Source organism: Candoia aspera, chromosome 1, assembly GCF_035149785.1.
Source record: "Candoia aspera isolate rCanAsp1 chromosome 1, rCanAsp1.hap2, whole genome shotgun sequence".
NCBI lineage: Eukaryota > Metazoa > Chordata > Lepidosauria > Squamata > Boidae > Candoia > Candoia aspera.
The window spans coordinates 69,520,884-69,542,868 of record NC_086153.1 but is presented as its reverse complement, the minus strand read 5'-3'; the positions used below and the strand labels follow the sequence as shown (position 1 = coordinate 69,542,868).

Below are 21,985 nucleotides of genomic sequence, written 5' to 3'. Positions count from 1 at the left end.
CATGGGTTTCAATGTTCCAAAGAGCTGCAAGAAGCTATTCCATGATGCTATGATGTCACTGGAAGGATGGAGCTGAGAAGTTTTAACGTGTTTGGATTTTAAGGGCGAGAAGGGAGTGGGAAGCCTCTCCCCACAAACCCTGAAAAACAGGCTGATTTGGCCTTTGGGGGAGTTTAAGTGTGGGGAGAGGAGCAGAAGGCTTTTCAGAGGTAAACTACTCCCATTGCCATCCTTAAAATGATCCCTGTCAGCCATTTTGCCACTAAAATTCAGCGACACAATTGTAGGAAGTTGGTGGGCTGCAAATGGGATGACAGAGGCCACAGGCAAAGCACTGTGGATGCTCAGCCTTATTTTAGATAGATATCTTAATGGTGTAAATTTTCTGATGCTTCTGCTAACAAGCTCAAATGAAAGTCCTAAAGAAATGAAAATGGATTTACAAATAACCAGAGCACATTAACTGCACGGATGTTTAAACTACAGCATATTGCGCTCAGGAGTACATAATAAGACTTCCATCCTGCAGTCAGATTTTAAATACGCCTATGCATTCACACCAATTTTCTCTTCAAGCTACCGTAGCTAAAACCTTGTTAGATGCTACCCTGTAGGTTCCATAAACCTTTTAAAGATAGCAGTTGGTATATCCTGAATAGGTACAGGGGGGCCTTAAAAACACTAACACAAATGTTATGCCTGCAGCAGTTCTTCAAATTCTAGCCAGAATGTTGATAATTAAGCAAGCTTTATAATCACCATATGGCACAAGGACAGTGTTCTCCACTGTATACTCCATATAAAGATTGTAATGTAGTATATGCTTGTTTCCATTTATAGTACCAGTCACATGAAAGTCTACGTGCCTTTGGTGCATATTCCAACAACGACCAGTAGCTATATGGAACTGTGTAATTGGGCAGGCCACATACAGTACTATTATGTAGAACACTGCCACACAAAAATTAATAGGTAAGCAGGAATGTAAGGACGGGTCATTACAGTTCAGGTTCAACATGAACGAACTGTAAATGTTAGGACTGGGAAGCAAATCTGTAGTCCAGAATATTTTTATCTTTTTTTCATGTTCTCAAGAATTGCAGTGAAAAAGCATACTTGGCTAATGCACTGGCTTTTCTTTAAAGCCAAGCTATATATATCCACCATGCCCTGATGCTTTTTAAAATTATTATTATTTATGGGGAACAGAAGATTCTTCTGTTCCTCCTTCAACCTGGCTTGTTAGCATTTTGCATGAGAACAAGCATCAATTTTAGTAAGTCACATGAACAACTGAAAATGGAAAGTGCTGGAAAACCAGATCATTAGAAATAAGGTAGAAAGTGCCTCATACCTGATGGAGAGTTATGGGCTGAAGACAGAGATTTGGACTTGGAATCTGACAGGCGAGAAATACTGTTAGCTCTAGTTCTAGGAGAAACTTTAGAACTGTCGGCTGGTGGAGTTAATCTAATGCCACTTCTAATTATGGCTTCTGGAGTACGCGAAGTAGAGCTTCTAGTTACTGTTGCTTCAGAGTCACTTCGTGCTGATAAAGAACCAAGTCTATTTCTCCGTGGCTGGGCAAGGAGGTCAATTCTTGAAATATTTCTCCTTCCTGATGGGGGCTTAGATGTAGAACTTGTAGTGGATACCTCAGAAGCAACTGATGCTTTATCTGCATCTGCAAGTTCACTATCTGACACCTCACCAAGCCGCGCTCTCCGTAACAGAGAAGTCCTTGTAGGGCGAGGCCTTGGAAGAGTGGTTGACTTACTGACTTGCCCTGTTGATGGTGAAGAAGACTTCAACTTAGCTGATTTAATACCTTCTGTTTTGGAATGCAAATGTTCATCTGCTGAGGTAAAAGGAGTCCTTCCATGTGATTTGCCAGAACATGTTTCCTGGTCAGAAGATAAAATATCAGAAATAGCAGAATGAGGTACACTAGAAGTTTGATCATCATCTGTTAAATCTACTGAAGGCTGTCTTATTCTTCCACTACTCTGTGCAATCTTCCGTGCATCACCCCTTGAACTAGCTTCTGAGGAGCGGCATTTTGTTTTCTTCTCCATTTTGTCACTAGCATTTGAACAAGATGATCTTAAAATATCTTTTGAGGGAGAACTAGTTGAACACCGATCTTTATAGAGGGTGGTAAAGCTTTTACGTTTCTGAGTAGTTTTTCTTTCACTGTCTCCAGTAACTAGACTAATTGTACTAGCAGTATCCACATCTGATTCAGGTGAAATGGAATTATCTCTGTTGAAGCTGGGAGTGTCAGGTCCTTCCTCTGTTTTATTTTCTTCACGCAGCTTCGCCTCAAGAAAAGCCATTACAGCTTCCGTATCTTTTAAAATAAGCGTTGTATCTAGACCAGGATCTGTTTCCATTGGATCACTTTTCTCACCTGCTCTGTTGGTGGGTGTTAAAGAAAATGATGGAGTAGTTCCTTGTTTATTAATATGAGGAATTAATTCTATGGGTATATTTGCACTTGGTTTATCTATAGTAAAGCTGCCTTGTCTTACTAATGGCTTCGATGCTTCCTTCTTATCTCCACTAAGTCCTTTAATTGTTTGCAATTTGGCTTCCTCAGCTTTTCTTCGTTTCCCTTCACTTTGTGCCACTTTAATTTCTGTTTTACCTGCACCACGTCCTGATGCTTTTTCTTTCATATCCAATTTATGGGAAACAGAAGATTCCTCTCTACCTTTTTCAGCCTGGCTCGGAGTTCTTGCAGAAGATAATTTAGCCGGGATCCAATGTGTCAGCTCATTTTGTTCCTGCTGAATTTTAGCTAAAGCTTGTTTCACCACAGATGTTTCCCTGCCATTTTCATTTTTTTCTTTTTCAGAAGAGAGGCAACTACTGGAGTGAAAAACTGTCTTGTCTGCTTTAGGAGAAAGGCCATTTATTGCCCTGCTCACTTTAGTCAGGCTTTTATCAGTGGCATGTCCTATTTCTTTTTGAGAATGAGTTGGGGTTTCTTTCTCTTGAAGTTCTGTGTCCTGTTTTTCACCTATCTCTGATCTGTGATGGGCTACAACTTTTGTTCTTTGTCCTTCAGTGACATTTTCCTCCTTTGGCAATTGAGGGAGTGTCCGCCTCTTTCGATCTAGGCTGGTCAAAGAGGTAATTGAGCCAGAACTTCTAATTGACAGCCCAGATTCACTGATGTCAGTGTCTAAAATTACATAAAACAGAAAAAAAAAACCCATCTATTAAGCAAGAGTTCTAAAATTCAATACATGTGACAGACTAGACAACATTTCAATGAACTTAGAGGAAGCTTTTTTTCTTGTCACATACCTTTCAGATTTAAAATTTTAAACTCTATCTCATAAATTGCATTAGTTACGAGTATAAAAATTACATTTCCGTAAGAGTTTATGGAAAAGTGAGTCACTGAGAAGAATGAAACATGATAATTAAACCAAAATGTGACTAAACAAGATAACTGATTTAGTGTAAAAAGAGCTGCAAATTTAAGTTATGGTACCATTTTCTAGATGAACAAGCGCAGATGACTCCATCCGTACTTCATTTTCTTCATGTTTTGTATGATTAGCAGCCAGACTAGCCCACTGTGACACCCAGCGCTTGCTTCCAGATGTGCCAGTGCTTTCCTAATATGGGATTTTAAAGAAGACCAATTAAACACCCAATAAATCCAGACAATCTATTCAGAAATTTCCTGTGGTAGGGATTTACAGGATCAGGTCTTATTCACTTTAAAGCAGGAAGCTGAAAAGTTTGAAGAAAATTAAGATGTAAAACAAGTTATGATTGTTTAAAAATTCATACTGTGAGAGTATCTTTATAATCTTTCCTAGGAAGTATGAAATAACCTTAAAGTAGAGAGTCTGCTGAGAATGCAGTGGTGTACAAATGCAGCAAATAAATAAATACATCAATAAATAAAACCATAGATCAGCATCAATTTAATTTATGGTGTTTTAAAACCATAGTATTCATTTTTTAAAAAGTTCATCTTATTTGTTGGTATTGTATCCCCTTAGTTAAAGATATGAAAGTCTTCCAATAGATTCAGACCAGCTATTCTTTGCAAAAACAGGTTTTGGAAAACCTTTACTGCTCACATAACAGACTGTTGGGAAAAAAAAGGAAAAAACCAACAACCCAGCCATGATTTGTGTAACAATCCACATTTGCCACATTTGAAAAAAGGCTGAATATCTTTCTCTCTTCTGCTTTCAGCTTCCATTTACAGAATAGTTCCCAGTTCCCATGAGTTTTCTGTGATGTTGGATGAGCCACTGCTTAAACAGTGACTCCAAGTCAGGATTACGAACAAGGCTCAAGTGACAGTTTGGAAGACTAGGAAGGTAACAACTGAATACATTTACAGTACCAGTCACTTAGTACTTTACAGCTAATCAACTTAATTACCTAAGAAGCAAACTAGATGAAGAGTTATGTGTGAAATACCTCTAAAATAATAATGGCAAAGGTACCAGTATAAGTTATCACACTTATCATCACGTGATAAGATACTGTTATGCATTCCAATATGCACCATGAGCAGAGAATACAAATCTGTTATACTTCCCTATGGAGCTTTAAAAGTAATGACCAGCCCTTTGTATTTTATCCAGAAACAAATAGCCAGATAGTGCAAATGCTTTAAGAACAAGTGTAATACGATACCTTTGTACTCTTCCCAACTCCAACCTGGCTGCCAAGTATTGTATCAATCGAATTTTTCAGACCACAGCATGTTAGTATAGTTAAGCCCAGAGGCTTCAAGTACACCCACCAGAGTTTTAAAGTCATTATCTTTCAGAAAGGGAGGCAAATATTTATTTTATTATTTATTTAAATGTATTTAAATAGCTGCCCATCTCAAAGAACATGATTCTGGGCACTAATGAAAACTAAAAACAGGAGCTACAAAAGCAAAATACATAAAATGGCCACCAAGGAAATCATGCAAAGAACAGATATGTGTAATGGCATGTGGGAATGGCCTTGAGGGATGAGGGGAAGAGATGCTGCCTAGGGAATGATCAGATAAAAGAGGGAGGAGCCCACAGCTGAATAATGGGCAAAGAAAGAAACGTAAAAAGGATCCACCCTAACGTATCAGGCTGTTAGATTAAGATAACTCTCTTAGCCTGAGAAATAATATGGCCACCAGAATGGTAACTGCATTTCCATTTAATTTATATTCAACCAGATTATAATTTACAATTCGAATCTCCCTTTCTCTATAATGGCCTGCCAACACCAAATCTTTTACTCCCCACCACTACTATGATTGCTACCCCAGGTTCCATAAATAGAGACCTTGCACACATCAATGCAATAATTAAAAATACATACACATACCCTTCATCCCAGCATCAGAGAATCCTTATCATACCATCTAACTTGAAGACTGGCTATAACTCCTGAAGTGACAACTAAGCTCTCACTCTGACTGAGATTTCCCTATGTCCAACAGAGCGAGCTTAAATCCTTCTCCCATCTGATTCTGGCTTTCATCCAAGAGTATCACCCTCATGTCACCCCCAAAGGAACAATGTCAAAGAGGGCTGCCCTCTTCACAAGAAACAGCCAATAGGTGGATACCAAATGTTTCTTGGAAAGAGTCCACAGACTGATCTGAGCTAACAAGCAATGAGTCCTCCACTTTAGAGCAAGCAGGTCAGTCCAGCTGGTGAAGAAGCAGGAAGTGGATATAAAGCCTCAGAATGATTTCTTTCATCTATTCCTCTGATCTTTTCTGTTGCAGCTTCTGTTTACAGCTAAGAATACTCAAAAGTAGTCATAGAAGAGACTGACTTCTCTGTGAGTCCAAAAGAAGATATAAGGGGTATACTGAAAATCTCTACAAATGGGATTACAGAATGACAGCAGCATTTGGACAGAGAATATACTAAAGAGCTTACCATAAATCAGAAAGCAATGCAGAAGAAATTCCACTGAACTGCTCAAAGCTGCAGGGTAAGAGGCAATAAAAGTGCTAACAGCTTGATGTGAAAAGATATGGAACAAAATGGTGTAGTACAGAATTGGAAAAGCATGCTGTTTTTGACAATACTACAGAAATGGAAGAGATTGTGCAAACTGCTAAACTAATGCAGTAATTGTTTATGCAAGTTAAATTTTACCCAAAAAAGAGCAAAGCCATACATGAAGAGAGGCAATTTTCAGAAAAGCCAGAGGGATGTGAAACCAGGTAGCTAATGTGAGCTGGATAAGAGAGAGAGCAAGAGAACAAAGCTCTGCAGTGATCCAGATCTGAAGGTGGGATGGTGGTGAGGCGGCATTCACATAGCACCTGTTAGCAACTCCTTAAAGGATTAGCATCTTTTCCTGGGGTGGTTGCTATGGTCCACTCCTAGTTCAACCCTCGTTGGATTTTTAAGGAGGTGTCAACAGGTGGTACATGATACTCAGGTATACCTCATCTTTTTCTTTTTGAATCTGGATACCTGCACAGCCCTACCACAGAGGTTAAGAAAGGTTTGTTTTTGCTGTACTCAGTATTGCAAGGCCCTTCCTTGTACAGAACATGCCAGAACATGGAATATATTAAGGCTAATAGATATGCGGGAACACCTGATTATTCCTCTGAGAAATGTTTACAACGAACAAAAAGCTACTGTATGAACTGCTTGAAGAAACTAGGTTCTTCCAAATAGGGAAGAAAGTGAGACAAGGATGCATATTATCCCTGTATTTCTTTAACTTCTACAGCAATGTGGAAGAATACGGATGTGAATTGAAGTCCCAGTAATTCAGTCTGAATGTCCCCCCCCCCAATTGTTACAGAGCTTAACTAGGTACAAAAGTTCTACTTTTGAAAGCAGAGGTACAATTGAAACACTAAGGAAAGTCTGTGATGCTGTAAAGAAGATGAATAAAGGCAAAGCCCCTGGCCCAGGTAGACTATTGGCTTATTATAAATATTTTGAGGATGAGTTTTTACTACCTTTGCAAAAAATCATGAACTCCATTTTAGATAATAGAAAGATACTGGATAGCTGGACAGGGGCAAATATAGCACTGATTCCCAAAGAAGGACAAGGTTTGACTTTACTGAAAAATTATAGAACAATATCACCAATGAATAATGACTAAAAATATTCACAACAAATTTAGCTGAAAGGTTGAAAAACATTCTACAAGGCTTTATCCATGAAGACCCAGGTGGTTTTTTACCCAAGAGACAATTAAGAGACAATATTAGTAATGTTCTTAACATATTAGAGTACTTGGAGCAACATGATGAAAAACAAGCTGCCTTAATATTCCTTGATGCTGAGAAAGCTTTTGACAATTTAAACTGGAATTTTCTGTTCAAAATTTTGGAAGATATGGACTTTGGAGAAAATTTTATTACCTGGGTGAAACTGATACATACTTCACAAATGACACAAATAATTGTGAATTGGGAACTGACCAAGCCCTGTGAAATACAAAAAGGAACAAGGCAGGGGTACCCACTTTTGTCGCTGTTCTTCATTCTGGCTCTTGAAGTTTCCAACAGAGACATAAGGCAAGATGAGAGAATTGCTCATCTTGCCTTTTGTGAGAGAGTGAAAGTTAAAAATGAAGTCTAAAGGCATTCACTGATTACTTGGTTTTAATTTTGGAAAACCCCTTAGAAAGGTTTTGATGTATTAATGGAAAAACTAAGAAAATTTGGTTCATTGGCTGGGTTTAAAATTAATAAAGAGAAAATAAAGATGTTGACAAAGAATATAAAGATGGAAGACCAAAAAGAATTGTCTGTAAAAACTGGGTCTCAGATTGAGAAAAAGGTGGATATCACTATAACTAATATGAATTGAATGTTATTTCAAAATGATTATGTTAAGGTATGGAATGAAATTAAGGACTTCTTAAGATGGGAAAAGTTACAATCATCACTGCTGGGAAGAGTATCTTTGGTAAAAATGAATGTGTTACCTAGGGTGTTGTTCTTATTCCAGACATCACCTGTTTTGAGAACTGATGCACCAATTAAACAGTGGCAAAAAGACATATCCAGATTTATATGGCAGGGGAAGAAACCAAGGGTTAAATATAAGATCCTCCAAGATGCAAAGGAAGGAGGAGGATTGGGACTACCTGATTTTAAATTGTATTTTGCTGCCTGCTGTTTAGTTTGGATGAAGGAACGGCTGTTGTTAAGAAAGAAGACACTTAGAATTACAAGGACATGATCTGAGGTTTGGGTGGCATAGTTACTTATCGTATGATAAAGTTAATGTAGATTTTAAAAATTATTATTCCAGGAATGCCATATTACGAATATGGAATAGATACAAAACCAGGCTATGCCCCAATATATTTTTGTCGGCCTCAGCCAAAGAAGCATTTTACAGAAAAGAAACAGTAGGCAAAGAAAAATGGTTAATATATAAAGACCTGTTAGTACAGGAAAAAGGAGAGCTTAAAATAAAATCAAGAAAACAACTGGAGAGGAGTTTAGTTTTCAATGGTTTTCATATGCACAGCTAAGAGAAAGATTTGATATAAAGGTACCAGAAATAGAATATGACAAAATGGAATTTGAAAATGAATTATGTACAAACAAACATGTGATTGCTAAAATGTATAAACTTTTGTTGAAATCTGAAACAAAAGTTCTATTTTATACTGAATTTCCTTCATATGGTCAGACGAGCACAAACCCATGAAGGTTTGAAAATCTATTTTCCTACTTTTGATAAAGCCTTTCAGCTTTGCCTTTCTATTTTTTTAAAAAAATAAATTTCCTCTGAAGTAATATCACCAAATTGAGTGGAATTATTCTACGTCAAACAGTGAGAGAATTATCAAGTGAGCTTTGAGTACAAAGTTGCTCTTGGTTCCCATGACCACTTAATCAAATTTATAAATTTTTTAACTGTACTGTTCTCAAGGCAAGATAAAAAAATAAAGGGGGAAAATCAAATTAAATTACAAAAACAAAATTAAAATTTACATTCCAACTGATTTCTTTGAAAAGTTAATCCTGCTTTTACTGCATTCTTAAAATATTCAGGGAAAAGATATTGAAAGTCAATAATTTCTGTTACTTATACCTTTTGACAGTTTCAGAAATGAAGAGTTTTAACTCCTGAAAAGCTTAGAACTCACAATTCCACACATGATACCCCCTTATTCACTTCCAGATGTTGTTTTGGGGGCCTAAAAGTCTCTCAGTTGGACTTTTGTTGGTGGCATTCATATTAAAGGACATATGGAATCTGTATATATGGGTTGCTATGGATATGTTATGGAGTCACTTACTATAGATTCTAAAGGATAGTAACATTCTTTCAGTACTCACTAAAAACAGCTCAAAATATGTTCTGTGATATTTGTAAGAATGATATGTTTAAGTAATATTTCAGTAAAATACATTATCTCTAGAGGTCAAATGAAGAATAATCTGTTTATTGATCTGTGGTTCACCTGCAGCGTGTGTGTAGAACTTTGGATGTGAAAAACTATCAACAAGTTTTAGTACAGTGCTATAGAAAAATTGTCTGGTACTAACACTGAAATTTCTTCCAAAAGTGAGCCACATTTTTCTACCTGGAAACAGCAACTTCTTTTCATCTGTGCTCAGTTTCTGCAAATCTTTTCTTTGACTTGCAAGTTTTCCAGATAACTAGAGCAAACAATGAAAGGAGCAGTGATATCTATACAACGAAGCTAGTATTTCGGTTTTTTTACTTTCCTAAGATCCTGCATGTGTCTGGTGTTACGGTGTATATGTAGATAGAATTGCAGCAGAACAAAAGTAAGTGACCATGGATTTTTAAGTACTAAGAGATTATATACAAGCTCTAATAAAGAATAAAGAAGTATTACTATTATACAATAATAAAGTATTTAATAGCTCTTACTAGCTACTTAACACTGACTACAAAAAGGTCCTCTCTTTTAATGGAAGAAAAAAGAAGACCCATCAAAAATTTGATTTCTACCTCTGTGTCAAGAAATCCAGTTGTACTCAGTAGCCTTTTTTCTTCAAGCACTATTGTAGCAGAATTTATAGCCCAATCTTTTACTAAATCTTTCTGGCTTTCGTTGATAACAGGCCTATTATAATCCTGGCTGTCATCCACTCCAAAAACCTGAAAATAAAACAAATCATCATACATTAACTGAAAGCCTCCCTTGTAATATTCAATGGGAATGTATGGGTACTGCCACTAACAAACTTATACTGTAAGGCTGTTTTAAAAAATAGTTTAACAGTTAACTGTGAGACATAAATCTTACAAAATGATTTGCTGTTGAAAGTAGAGTTGATATGTTCCAATTCTGGAGAAGATTCAAAATAATTGTTGATATTTTCTTTGAATGAAATCCAACAATGACATTGGGAGCCTTCCTTTAATACAGGAAGACTTTCTTGTCTCCCCGGCAACTTCCAGATTATCTCCCAAATTTACTGCAGCAGGTTAGAGAACCCTTCAAAACAGATTTTTAGGATTTGTGAAGGGCTTGTTGCAGAGAGCTGGAGAAATTGCTTCTACTGACAGAAGCATACCATTGGATTACACTGCTAATGTCAGTCTTACTTGAATATATGAATGCTGTAATTCTAAATAAAATAAGAATTATGTTTGAAGTATTTTAAGTAAACCTTTTGCTCCTCATGTACTGAAACATTTGATTTGTGTGCAGTGTACATTATGTACTTATTATCACTGTATGGATTAAATAATATATTCTGTTGTGAAAGAAATGGATCCTTTCTTGATATGTTTCCATAATTACAAAAAAATTAGATATATTTCTGTTTTCACTCTTCTATTATCTGGGTAAGTGTATGCATGTTTGGCATAAATGTAGCAAGTCCAAGCAGCTCACTATGTAAAAGTTGCAAGAACAATTACATCAGTGATGATTTGTAAAAACAGCAATTAGTGCTACTGCTCCAAAAGCTACATTTCATGTAGCACTGAAATTACCTGGCAAGAACTAGATCTGAAAAGAATCTTCTTATACCCGGAGGTAAAAAGCACAAGATTCTTGAAGTTTCATGAAAGTTTAAATACGCACCATCAGAAGAAAGAAGCATTAACTCTTTACAAAAACTCTAAACGATATATATTTAAATACTTATATAATAGCACTTTCCTTTTCATTGTTTTCTTTTAAATAAAGTCATATACTTTTATTGTCTATCACACACTGAATCTGTACTCAAGTTCACACGTCACACCAAGCCATTGTGCAGTTTGTTTGATTTCTTTTGTGTGTACGTTATGTGACCCATCCATTAAGATTTGAAAGCTATGATATATGGCTTTTACATTGTATAAAGTCCTCTATATAAGGAGATGGCATGCATCTGAGGAAAGCGTTTGCTACCATACATTTACAAAGTGCCATAAAGCTCTTCTTTTTATCTGTCATTCCGAGGAAGAACTTAAAACATTTTAAGCATTATTAGAATTCAAATAGAAAATCCTTGTTTACTTAAGTCTGTTTCAGTGGAGATCAGCTTGAAAATTCTTCACATTTAGTATGTGTAAATTGCCTCAACTGCTTACTCCAACCTATGAAATCCTCTCTGTTCCACAGCATATTTATAAATATTTGCTTTGCCTCAGAAGATACTGATAAAGTCTTCTTAAATGCTGTGCCATGGATCCATCATACTGCATTAATTCCAAACACCCAACAGATTAAGAATCAAAGGGAAGTATAAACAATTATTTGATGGAGCATGGGGAGCCATAATTCAAAATGTTAAAAAATACACTGCAGTACCCATTTCTGAGGATTTTTAAAGTACTAATTTGGATCTCATTCTCAACGGTGAAGGTGTGGATTTCTCATGTATACATATAGTATAGTCTTGATATTTGCCCATAAAGTGCCATTGCAGTTACATATATATATATTTCCACTTCAGCTCATGTAACATATGGAAAAGATCTCTGCATCCCATGAGAAATGGATATTTCAATTTTGGGACACTGAAGATTGAGATTTTGTGAAGAATCTTAGCAATACAGTTCTCCCGACTATGCATACAGTTTCTAGAACTAAGGTGTTCAGCATTTCATATGGATGCGTTAAGTATTATAAATATATTTACCAATTAGAAATGAAGTTACATCACTGTCTATAGTTGTTTTCAGTTTTATCTTTGGTTACTTGAGACCTTCAAAAGAACCAGACCTTTATTATTTCCCACCCCTCCAGATAAATGTTGCATCAGAAAATGTACTGCATCCATTAAAATTGACACTAATTTGTAGTTGCAACTCCTACTGATGAAGAGCTAAGAAAAATAATGCTAGTACTCGGGTTACGATGGCAATTGGAACCAGGATTGCTGTCACTAAGCGATGCAGTCATGAAGTGCAATGTCATGTGACTGCATCGCTAAGTGATGACATTCCTGGCAGTCCCAGTTGCCACTGTTAACCTGAAGATGCCTGGGTTGTTCCCAGGTAACTGAAGCGGCAGGAGTCCCAGGTAAGCAGCAGTAGTTCCCAAGTAACCTGAAGTGATAGGAGACCCAGGTAAGGAGCATGGGGAGTGGAGGAGGCTGGGGGGGTGGGCAGCGCAGGCTGCATGTGAATTGGGGGAACGCAGGGGAGGGCTTGGGAAGCTCAGCACAGGCTATGCACGAGTTGGGGGGGGTGCTGTGGGGCAAGTGCAGGAAGGCTGGGGGGTTGATGGGATGGCAGGGAGCATGCACAGGAAGGTCAGGGGTGGATGACACAGTATGCGTACAGGAAGGCCGGGGGGACTTACCAGAGCAACTTGCAATCTTCCCTGCCAGCTTCCCCATTGACTTTGCTTTTGGGAAACTGGCAGGGAAGGCCACAAATGGTGATCACCTGACCGTGGGATATTGCGACCATTATAAGTGTAAGCTGGTTGCCAAGCACCCGAATCACAATCACATGACTGTAGGGATGCTGCGACAGCCAGAACTTTGAGGACTGGTCGTAAGCACCACTCATTCAGCACCATTGCAACTTCGAGTGGTTGTTGAACGAGTGGTCGGTATGTACATGTGACACTCATATATATTCTCAGAAGCCACACCATAAATAAGGGCAGGGCCAAGGACTACTTAAGTAAATAAATACATATTAAAAGTATTTGTCTATTAAATAAGGCACCCATTTATAAAATTAATTAATCCGCACATCCACACACACCAACTATACCCTCTCCCAGGTTTGTTAAAAGAGTAAAATAGATGGGTGGACAACCATGACAGAGAAGGCATGCATCCTAGAACTGACCAGGTGACACTTTTTCACTGAGGGAACCCAAAGCATCCCTGTTTTGAATTGCTTAATGAAGCCTTGAAATTTCTGTTATATCAGAGGATGTGTTCCTGATTAGAAGCACTGGAAACATTTTCTAATTTAATGTAATAAATTTATATGCCACCTGTCTCCAAGCAACTCTATTTACCTACATAGAACGGATGTGAATAGCTCAAAGTCAAAATAACTGATCCTGTAAGCAAAGAACATAACGTACTTCTAGTCCTTTTCTTTTCAAGTGTTTCTGAAGATGCCTCAGGGCTCAAATTGTGTGGAGTGATGCAGCTGCATTGGGCAGGCTTACTTATCTCTAGCCTCCCTGGCACATCCTTACTTCAAGTTTAGATCCTACCATGCTGACAAGCAAAGTCTGGAAGGAGTTTCTACTCACTATTTAGCTTTTTTTTGTTGTTGTTTTTGAAATATATTTAACAGCCAAGGTATGTGTATTTGGTAATTAAACTTGTATAAAACTGTATTTTTACAGAGAAAGTTTTGACTTCATTAACATCTAGTGAAAAGTATATGTAAAACATGACAAGCAATGTTGCTTAAAAGAAAAGGCTGAATTAGGACATATTAAATTTCCTTCCAGCACACATTCATGTTTGATGATTAACAATACAGATTAAAGAGCATTAAGCAAGTTGATGATTTTTAATTATTGCACTAACATTGTGCTTTTTTCCATGTACAAGATGGTGTACATGGTTCTCTTCCCATCTATTTTACTCTTTACTCTTAACAAACCTGCAGTGCAACCCCCGTACACAACCAAAGATGGTAATTCTCCAAGAACCAAGGAGCTCCGAACCCAAAGCCACTCCATCTTGCCAGGGTTCATTTTCAGCCTGTTGCTCCCTACATCCCCTCAGCTCTTTCAAGGAGCTATTTCAATGGCTCAGGTGTGGATTCATGTAGCCCTGCTAATGCCAGTAAGTGCCTGCCAGCCTGCCAGTGATGTAAAACCAGGCAATGTGCCTTGCTGCCATCCTGGTTGGCAAACACTTCAAAAACAGACAATGCCTCCAACAGTGTGCTCTCTGGGATTTTCCCCCCATACACTATAGAATCAGAAACATTTTCACTGAGAGAAATCCACAAGCTTGATCAGTTTCCCACTGAAATAATTATTTTTTTAAAACACATCTTTATTCTATTAATGTGCCATATGACTGAGCAATATACCAATGACAAAACAGCCATTTCTTTCTTTCTTATTTTTCCAAGGCACTCATGGAGCCTGTTCTTATCAACTGATACAAGTGTAACTTTAAGCCAGTATTTCTCAACTTTGGCAACTTTAAGATGGGCAGACTTCAACTCCCAGAATCCCCCAGCCAGCATGGTAGCATGGGGAATTCTGGGAGTTGAAATCCACCAGTCTTAAAGTTGCCATGGTTGAGAAACACTGCTTTAAGCCTTTTAAATATAATTCTCTAATAAGTATGGTATAAACTAAATTTATTTAAAAAACGAGTATCCATTTATTTACACACACACACACACACACACACAATATTTTTAGCCAGGTCCCTCTTCTCTCCTTCCCAAACTGTGCAATTCCCATTCTGACTTTGGTTCTCTCTTCGGAGTAGCACTGGAGAGGCAGACTGGGAGCATGCTATACTGCTAGAAACATGCCAAATGGGCTGGCTATTGGAAAGGACCATACCATGTTCCACAAAGCAAGAGATAAAACTGAGAAAAGTAATCTGGAACTGCTGGATTTCAATGCTACTGCGCTAAATTTCTTTTTCTAATCTGAGCATAAAAAATTAATATAGTGCCTCAGCGTGCCTCTCATTCTTGCCACGGAGGCCGACGGAGACAAAGAACAAAACACAGTTTCAAGAGAGAGCACTTCCTTCTTTGTTCAAGTCTGATTTCTGTCCTCCGTCATCCAGATGCAGATTGATTCACAAACAAAATTGAGACAATTTACTACATTTAAACTTTAAAGATTATACATAAATGCACAAATTAAGAAATGCAACCATGTCATATAATTTACCAATCTTTTACATAAGCATAGTAATAATGCTCTCAGAACTATTAAGGATTAATAATTAAAAAACAGCGACCCATACTGTTATAGGTCATTCTCAGACAATAAAGTGCTAAAGGATACTTTTTTCCTCATTTTGACTTATATATGAAATACATACTCTTTACCCTACTGAAAATATATACATTTCAATTACTGTATTTCTTAAAATGATATTAAGCATTGCAATACAATTTCTTCCCAGCTCATTCCATAGATGGCATTATGAAATGTCAGCTCCTTCAAAGTATTACATACTGGGATCTCGGAAAAAAGCAAGCTGTAGTTTAAGACTATAGGACCTGTAGAATTGCTATAACGTCCATTCAGATCGGGATTTTATTTCTAAGAACAGCTACCAGGAAAAGGAAATCATGGCATAATATCGATCAGTTTCTTGAACAGTAAACAATTGGTTTTTTTCAGTATGATTTCAAGTTCAGTCCTGAAGAAATTAATTCAAGCTCTGAACAAAAATAGAATCCAGATGGGATGAGTAGTATCAAAACCTAACCAAAATCATCCACAGCTCTTCCTTATTTTCCAGTTTAATGAGTTTCAAAAAGCTATGCAACCACTCTTACTATTAAAAAAAAAAAAAGCTATATTATAAGGCGGCTAGAGTGAAATCTCAAGTTACAACCTAAATATTAAAAAGCAGAGATCTACACTGACTTACAGGATACTGAAAATATATTATTTAAATTTCAAGACTCTGACTCAGATTACCTAGGCACAGATTTCCACTCAACCACCCACTTGACTCTTCCCCCCCAGGACTGGGAAGAAAGATGAACTGCAATGTTCCCTCTTATCTCCCTTCAACCAGCAGAAACCATGGCTGATTCTCAGTTCTTTCAATGAAAAAGATGTCTTCTGTTTGTAGAAATCATATTCTGGTTCCAACCCATGGGATTTGCATTAAAATTTCAATTCTGTTTAAAAAAGTGAAATATCCAGCTTCTTACAATAAATAAAATGCATTTGAGTTAAAACCTGATATTTGATATGCTGTGACACAGTAGAGGATAAACAATGTAACTGTCTGGCAATTGCTTATTTATCCATTATTATTTACAGCAGACCATCCACAGCATGGACATTTGCTTCCCAGTACTCTGACAACTATGGCTACACTGAGTAAAAGCTTTATAGGCTTTCAAGTATATACATTCAGTATCCTCAGTAAGAACAGAAAAAGCCGAACAGAAATCCTTCATATTTCATTCTTAAACAGATGCAGGTTGCATGAATAGAGGATTTGAAGCTGTATATTCAAGAAACTCTAGCAAGAGTAATTATTTACAGCATCCCAAATATTGTATTTTCAACGTGTGTACTCTTAGAGAGCCAGTTTGGTGTAGTGGTGAAGGCACCAGGCTAGAAACCGGGGAACTGTGAGTTCTTGTCCTGCCTTAGGCACAAAACCAGTTGGGTGACCTTGGGCCAGTCCCTCTTCCTCAGCTCTAGGAAGCATGCAATGGCAAACCACTTCCAAAAAGTCTTGCCAAGAAAATTGCAGGGACTTGTCCAGGCAGTTGTCAGGAGTCAACACTGACTGGAAGGCAATCCTCCCAAAAATAATAAAATAAAACACCTTCTTAAAGTTGGCACAAAAGTGCAAATGTGTTTGTTAATATGTTAACAAATTTGTTACCACTGCTGTTGTGTGATGTTGTTAATGCCTCTTATTTTTAAATTATAATTACTGTAAATTGATAATTATATAATGTTCTTTTAAAACTATTTTAGCTTATCCTTCCTAGCTCAACTTATATATTTGTGAAAATTATTTAATTTAAAAGGAGTAAACAAGCAAGAGAGAAAGGTCTTTATTTATACTGGCATCTAACTATAACAGTTGTTTAAAAATATATAATTATAAACTCAAGACGAGGCAGCTGACAAATCAGGCAACATTACCTTATTTCATTTCATTTGCTATGCAGGAAACAAAAAAAAGGTTATTTTGAGGACGCACTTTCATATCAGTTCTGGAAAACATTTTAAAAAGCAAGACAGATACATGGTACTACTAATGCAGTACATTAGGCTTAAGCAAAACTGGAACTGTGTACTAGCAACAGCTTGGGCAAACATTGCACATAGTAACAGTTTTGTTATATGAGTAACATCTTTCTGAAGAAGTATATCACAACACTTTGATTTAGTCCAATAATCATTATTATTTTGATTATCCTATCAAGTCCACTGCAGATAATGCTTTTTCAAAATAGCAAATATTTATACGGCTTACCTTATCTATCATCTTTCGTGCTTCTATCTCCTCTGCATTGGGATTTTCCAGTTCAATAGTGTAAGTACCTTTATCACTTTGGTCATCATCATCTTTTTCAAGAGTCACTGAAACAAACTGAGTTTTTAACTTCTTCTCCATGTCCTCATTTGGACTTGGTCTATGCCCAAGGCTTCCTGAACTTCTTAACAATGTACTTTGTAAGAAAGGTAGTGCAGCAGAAGGCTCTTCTGATTTTTGCTTGAGAAGTTTTGCATGCACTGCCCTGTGCTGGGTGGAGCTGTTCTGTGATGATGACGACGATGGTGGAAGTTTCGCTTTTTCAGTTCTTGTAAAGGATGCTGGAGAAGGTGTTTCAGGGCACAAACCTCCTATGTTTTGAGAAAAAGAATATGATCTCCTCTTCCGGGGATGGCCTTCATCAAAGAACTCAATCATAAAGGCAGTCTGACTTAAAGAAGGTTGATCAGAATGTTCCTCTACATTCAGCACTTTTGAATGCAATTTTTTCTGTTCAGTATAATGATGCTTTAACTGGTCTTCAAGTGCAGCACGTTTACTGTAAAGCTTGTGCACCCCAGCATTTTCTGAATCACTCTGTGTTCCATCATCATGTTTATTTCCTGCAAAGACAAAGAAAAGAAAAATCTAGCTCTCTATATTCAGCAGTAATGTGAAAAGAACATTCCAAAGTTAATACAAATACAATATTTGGTTCTCTGTTAGAAGCTCAACTGTTCGTTACTTAACAAGTCTTCAGGCTGCCCATAGCAACAACACACTCATTCAGACTTGCTATACAATAATGGAGTCTTTTGCCAGCTCACCACCAAGCGTTTGAATTGCCTTATTCAAAAAACATTCAGTTCTTAACCAATCATGCTCTGATGAAATCTGAACACTATACTACAGCTATACCAAAATTAGGGTACAAGAGATAACTTCTCTTTCAATCAAAATGTATTAACCACTTGTTAGAAATAACTGATGAGCTAGGAAAGAAAACCTGCTTCTAAAAGTTCATGAAAAGTAGAAAGCAAAATAAATATCCATTGTATAGACTTTATACCAACTGTTAATTATTGACTGCAGAAAACTTAGACCTATGGCCCAGAGTAATTTGTTATCACTTGGGATTCCTAAATACATTCCTTCATTTGCATTAATAGTGATAAAACTTAAGATTTTTTCTGCAATTAAATAATTCATGTGCAAATCTAATGTAGGAACAGAGCAAAATAAGGTAATATTTTTATATATCTCATTTTAAAATGCAGTTCAGAATCGCGTGGAAAAGTTTCTAAGTTAACATAAAATATCTACCTGAATACGTATAAATCAAGTATTTAATATGGAACTCTTTATAATAAGAAAGGATCAGGATGATGAACAAGAATTTCCTCTATATAAATTGAGTAATTTCTCAAGGTTTCTCCACAAAGTTGATTGGCTGAGAAAATGCACTAATTTCCCTCCCTGCAAGACCGCAAAAGACGACTATAGGAACAACTGTGATCGAGATACTGAGTAAGTTTTAATATCCTTTCTTGGCCAGGAAAGACAAGGCCTGAATACCATGCTTTCATCTATTATGAAAGTTGTGTTTCATTACAAGTCAGTAATTGTTTCTTGACCTCTTAGATGCACAGTATCTAGGAGTCAAGACTGGAAATATTGACAAAGCATGGCTGGGGATTGCACACAAAATATTCAATACTGTAAATTAATGCAATACATTCCACACTCCGCAATTACAAAATTCTCTGCCAGCCCATCAACATCAGGTCACAGACATCTTTTGAAAAGTACCTTCAAAAGTACCCAAAACACAAGGTCATATTTGAAAAAAAACCAAAGTCTAAAATTTCCTGTGCTCATGGAATTAGTAACTGTTGTTTGGAACCTGCCCATAGGCTTTATATTTTTTTAACCCACTATAATCATTAAATCTAGTTTTAGCTGAAAACATTTAGTTTATTTCTTTTAGGTATGGATATAAAAATATCAGAAATCCTATTTTCAGTTGTATTCTATTAGAAAGTGCTATTGGAACATTAGAAAACTATCAGTTTATGTATACAAGTTTTAAAGGAAATGTTTATTTTGGAACTGTGATAATGTTACAGTTAACATCATCACCATTTCGTCTTGGTACAATTCATTGTCAGTCAAAATGCTTTGATTAAAATATTTTGACCTGTAAGAATCCTAACAAAGTGTAGTAATGGTATGCATTTCTAGCACGTGTACTTACATTAAGTGTTCAAGGCAAAAGAAATAACGCTGAAATTATTTATTTTACCTTTCAGCCTCTTCAAGTAGACTGGAACATCACTCTTAATACTTTTTGAATCTTCTTCTGATGCTTCCCACATCGTTGGGGGATTGTTTTGTGCTAACCAGTTTGCCACTTTACTTTCCGGTGCCATCATCACAGTTTGAAGCCCAGAAAGATCCTGAGCACCAGAAGGAGAAGGCTTCTTAGGCTTGGGACGCTGATCTGGAGTGAATTTTGTGACATGATCTTTGATGGTTACTTTTCCTGGGGTGCTGTTATCAAATTCAATAGTAAAGGAAGCATGCCCTGCCCCTGCTATGTGTGTGTCTTTTGTTGGGATCTCATGAATAGTACCCTCAGGTGTTTGTGAATGTTGCTGGAATTCCTTTGTAGGGATTTCAAAATAACTTGGTTCCCTACAAAAAGGATAAGGTTCTTCTCCAGTTGCAGCTGCAGATTGCTCCTCAGCTTGCTTGCCATCTGTGCTGCCTCCTATTAAGAAAAATAAAGAAATTGAATTCTCCAACATTGTGCAACCCAAGTCTTCAAGGAATTTCAGAATCAGTATAAAAGCCAGGCAAAAATTCTTGAAAAAGAAATACAAGTTTGTGCAGAAAGAATGAAAAACGGTTTTGGAACTGCAACTTTTTTCTACTTTGCTTGTATTTTCAACTGAAGACATGCATTAAAAACTAGCATGCCCAACTGAAAGAAAGCTCATGAGGAATGCTGGAGAACATTTGGAATCTGTTAGATTCATTGATGTCAAATGTTGCCTTGATTTAATGAAGTCATGGGTGATATCTAAGAGATTATTCTTTAGAAAGTATTTTCAACTCCATGGGCCAATATTGAAATCTAAGTGTAGACTTAGCTTTAATTCAGATTTTAAATAAACCTAGTAATATTTTATTTTAAAAATATTCCTGGAAAAACCAAGCAGATAAGGGAGATTGCAAAGATTCAAGAAATATTTTGAAAATCCAAATTTGAAACCACAAAGGGGGAAATGAAGATCAATTTAAAATGAAATTTACTATAGCAGCAAAAAACATGTGGAACTTTGTAAATTTCTTACTTTCTGTTGAGCAAAGAATGTAGTAGTAGTAGAGAGACAATGTACATTCTGAATAAATGCTAAATCAAAGCTTTTGTGAGACATTATGCAATTAGCATAATAAGCTTGACAGCCAAGTGTCAGGGATGTGAATAGAACCACAAGCAACCGCTGCTGAAAAGAACATTGGACAGTAGGTAGAAACTACTGAATTAAGAACCATAGTTTACTTTAAGATGCATATAAAAAACAAAAAGAAATGTTTAAGATATTAATAAAAATTTAAGAAATCTTTCAATAAGTTTACACTATGGATGGAAAAAATGCTCCATGTCACGCAGAATTCATTTTAAAATGGTCAGCAAAGCAGGCAGCAAGCAGAATCCTTGATGTTTTTCAGAAATAATCACATTTAATTTAAACATAAAGGTTTTTTAGAATGGTAATTGCAACAGGCTCTCTATTTGTATAGTTGAAGAATAAATTATAATGGCAATGAATAAGAAATAGTATATAGTATTCTGTGATCACCAATCTAAAAGTAGTAGTTGAGGCTTTTACTGTTTTACAGTAATGATAAAATGTAGAACTTTTATCTAATTCTGAAAGATTATATTACATCCAGTTAAGATACACAGCTTTATGCACAGTATCTTAGGATTTGAAAAAGAAGAAAACTGCTCTGAAATGTGCAACTTACTGAGAAAGAGACCAGTTAAAATCAATTAAAATAAACTTTTCAGTAATTTAATTGGTAGAAAAAAATGAAATTTTGTATTAGTTTGGGGGGAGGGAGAATATGCATTTATAAAATATCCATTTAATTAAGCAACAAATACAGCTTACACACACACACACACACACACACACACATATATATATGCAAGAATGTCCTTATATCCAGTCACACATGTTTAGTATTTAAAAAAACACATTTTGTTATAGACCCAAAGGTTCACCTGGATAAGCAGAACCTTTTGTTGTTGTTATTTAGGTAGCTGCTACCAAATTTGTTTCTCATGATGTAGCCCCTCATACAGAATTCTGTTTTCTATAGCACAAGTAGAATATC

General features: G+C 36.5%; 1 protein-coding gene across 5 annotated transcripts in view; it reads right to left on the bottom strand.

Annotated features, from left to right (window-relative positions):
* The window catches only part of CEP170 (centrosomal protein 170), an 83,169-nt gene that overhangs the window by 20,949 nt on the left and 40,235 nt on the right, over window positions 1-21,985 (bottom strand). For 4 of the 5 annotated variants that reach the window (XM_063306235.1, XM_063306240.1, XM_063306248.1 and 1 more), the window contains exons 4-7: window positions 19,881-20,348; window positions 17,579-18,201; window positions 3,503-3,629; window positions 1,355-3,187 (exon numbers count right to left, since the gene is read on the bottom strand). In XM_063306235.1, coding sequence (XP_063162305.1) covers window positions 1,355-3,187; window positions 3,503-3,629; window positions 17,579-18,201; window positions 19,881-20,348 — 3,051 coding nt within the window. Of the gene's footprint in view, window positions 1-1,354; window positions 3,188-3,502; window positions 3,630-9,953; window positions 10,104-17,578; window positions 18,202-19,880; window positions 20,349-21,985 lie in introns of all 5 variants that reach the window. The other variant, XM_063306264.1, reaches the window with a different exon arrangement.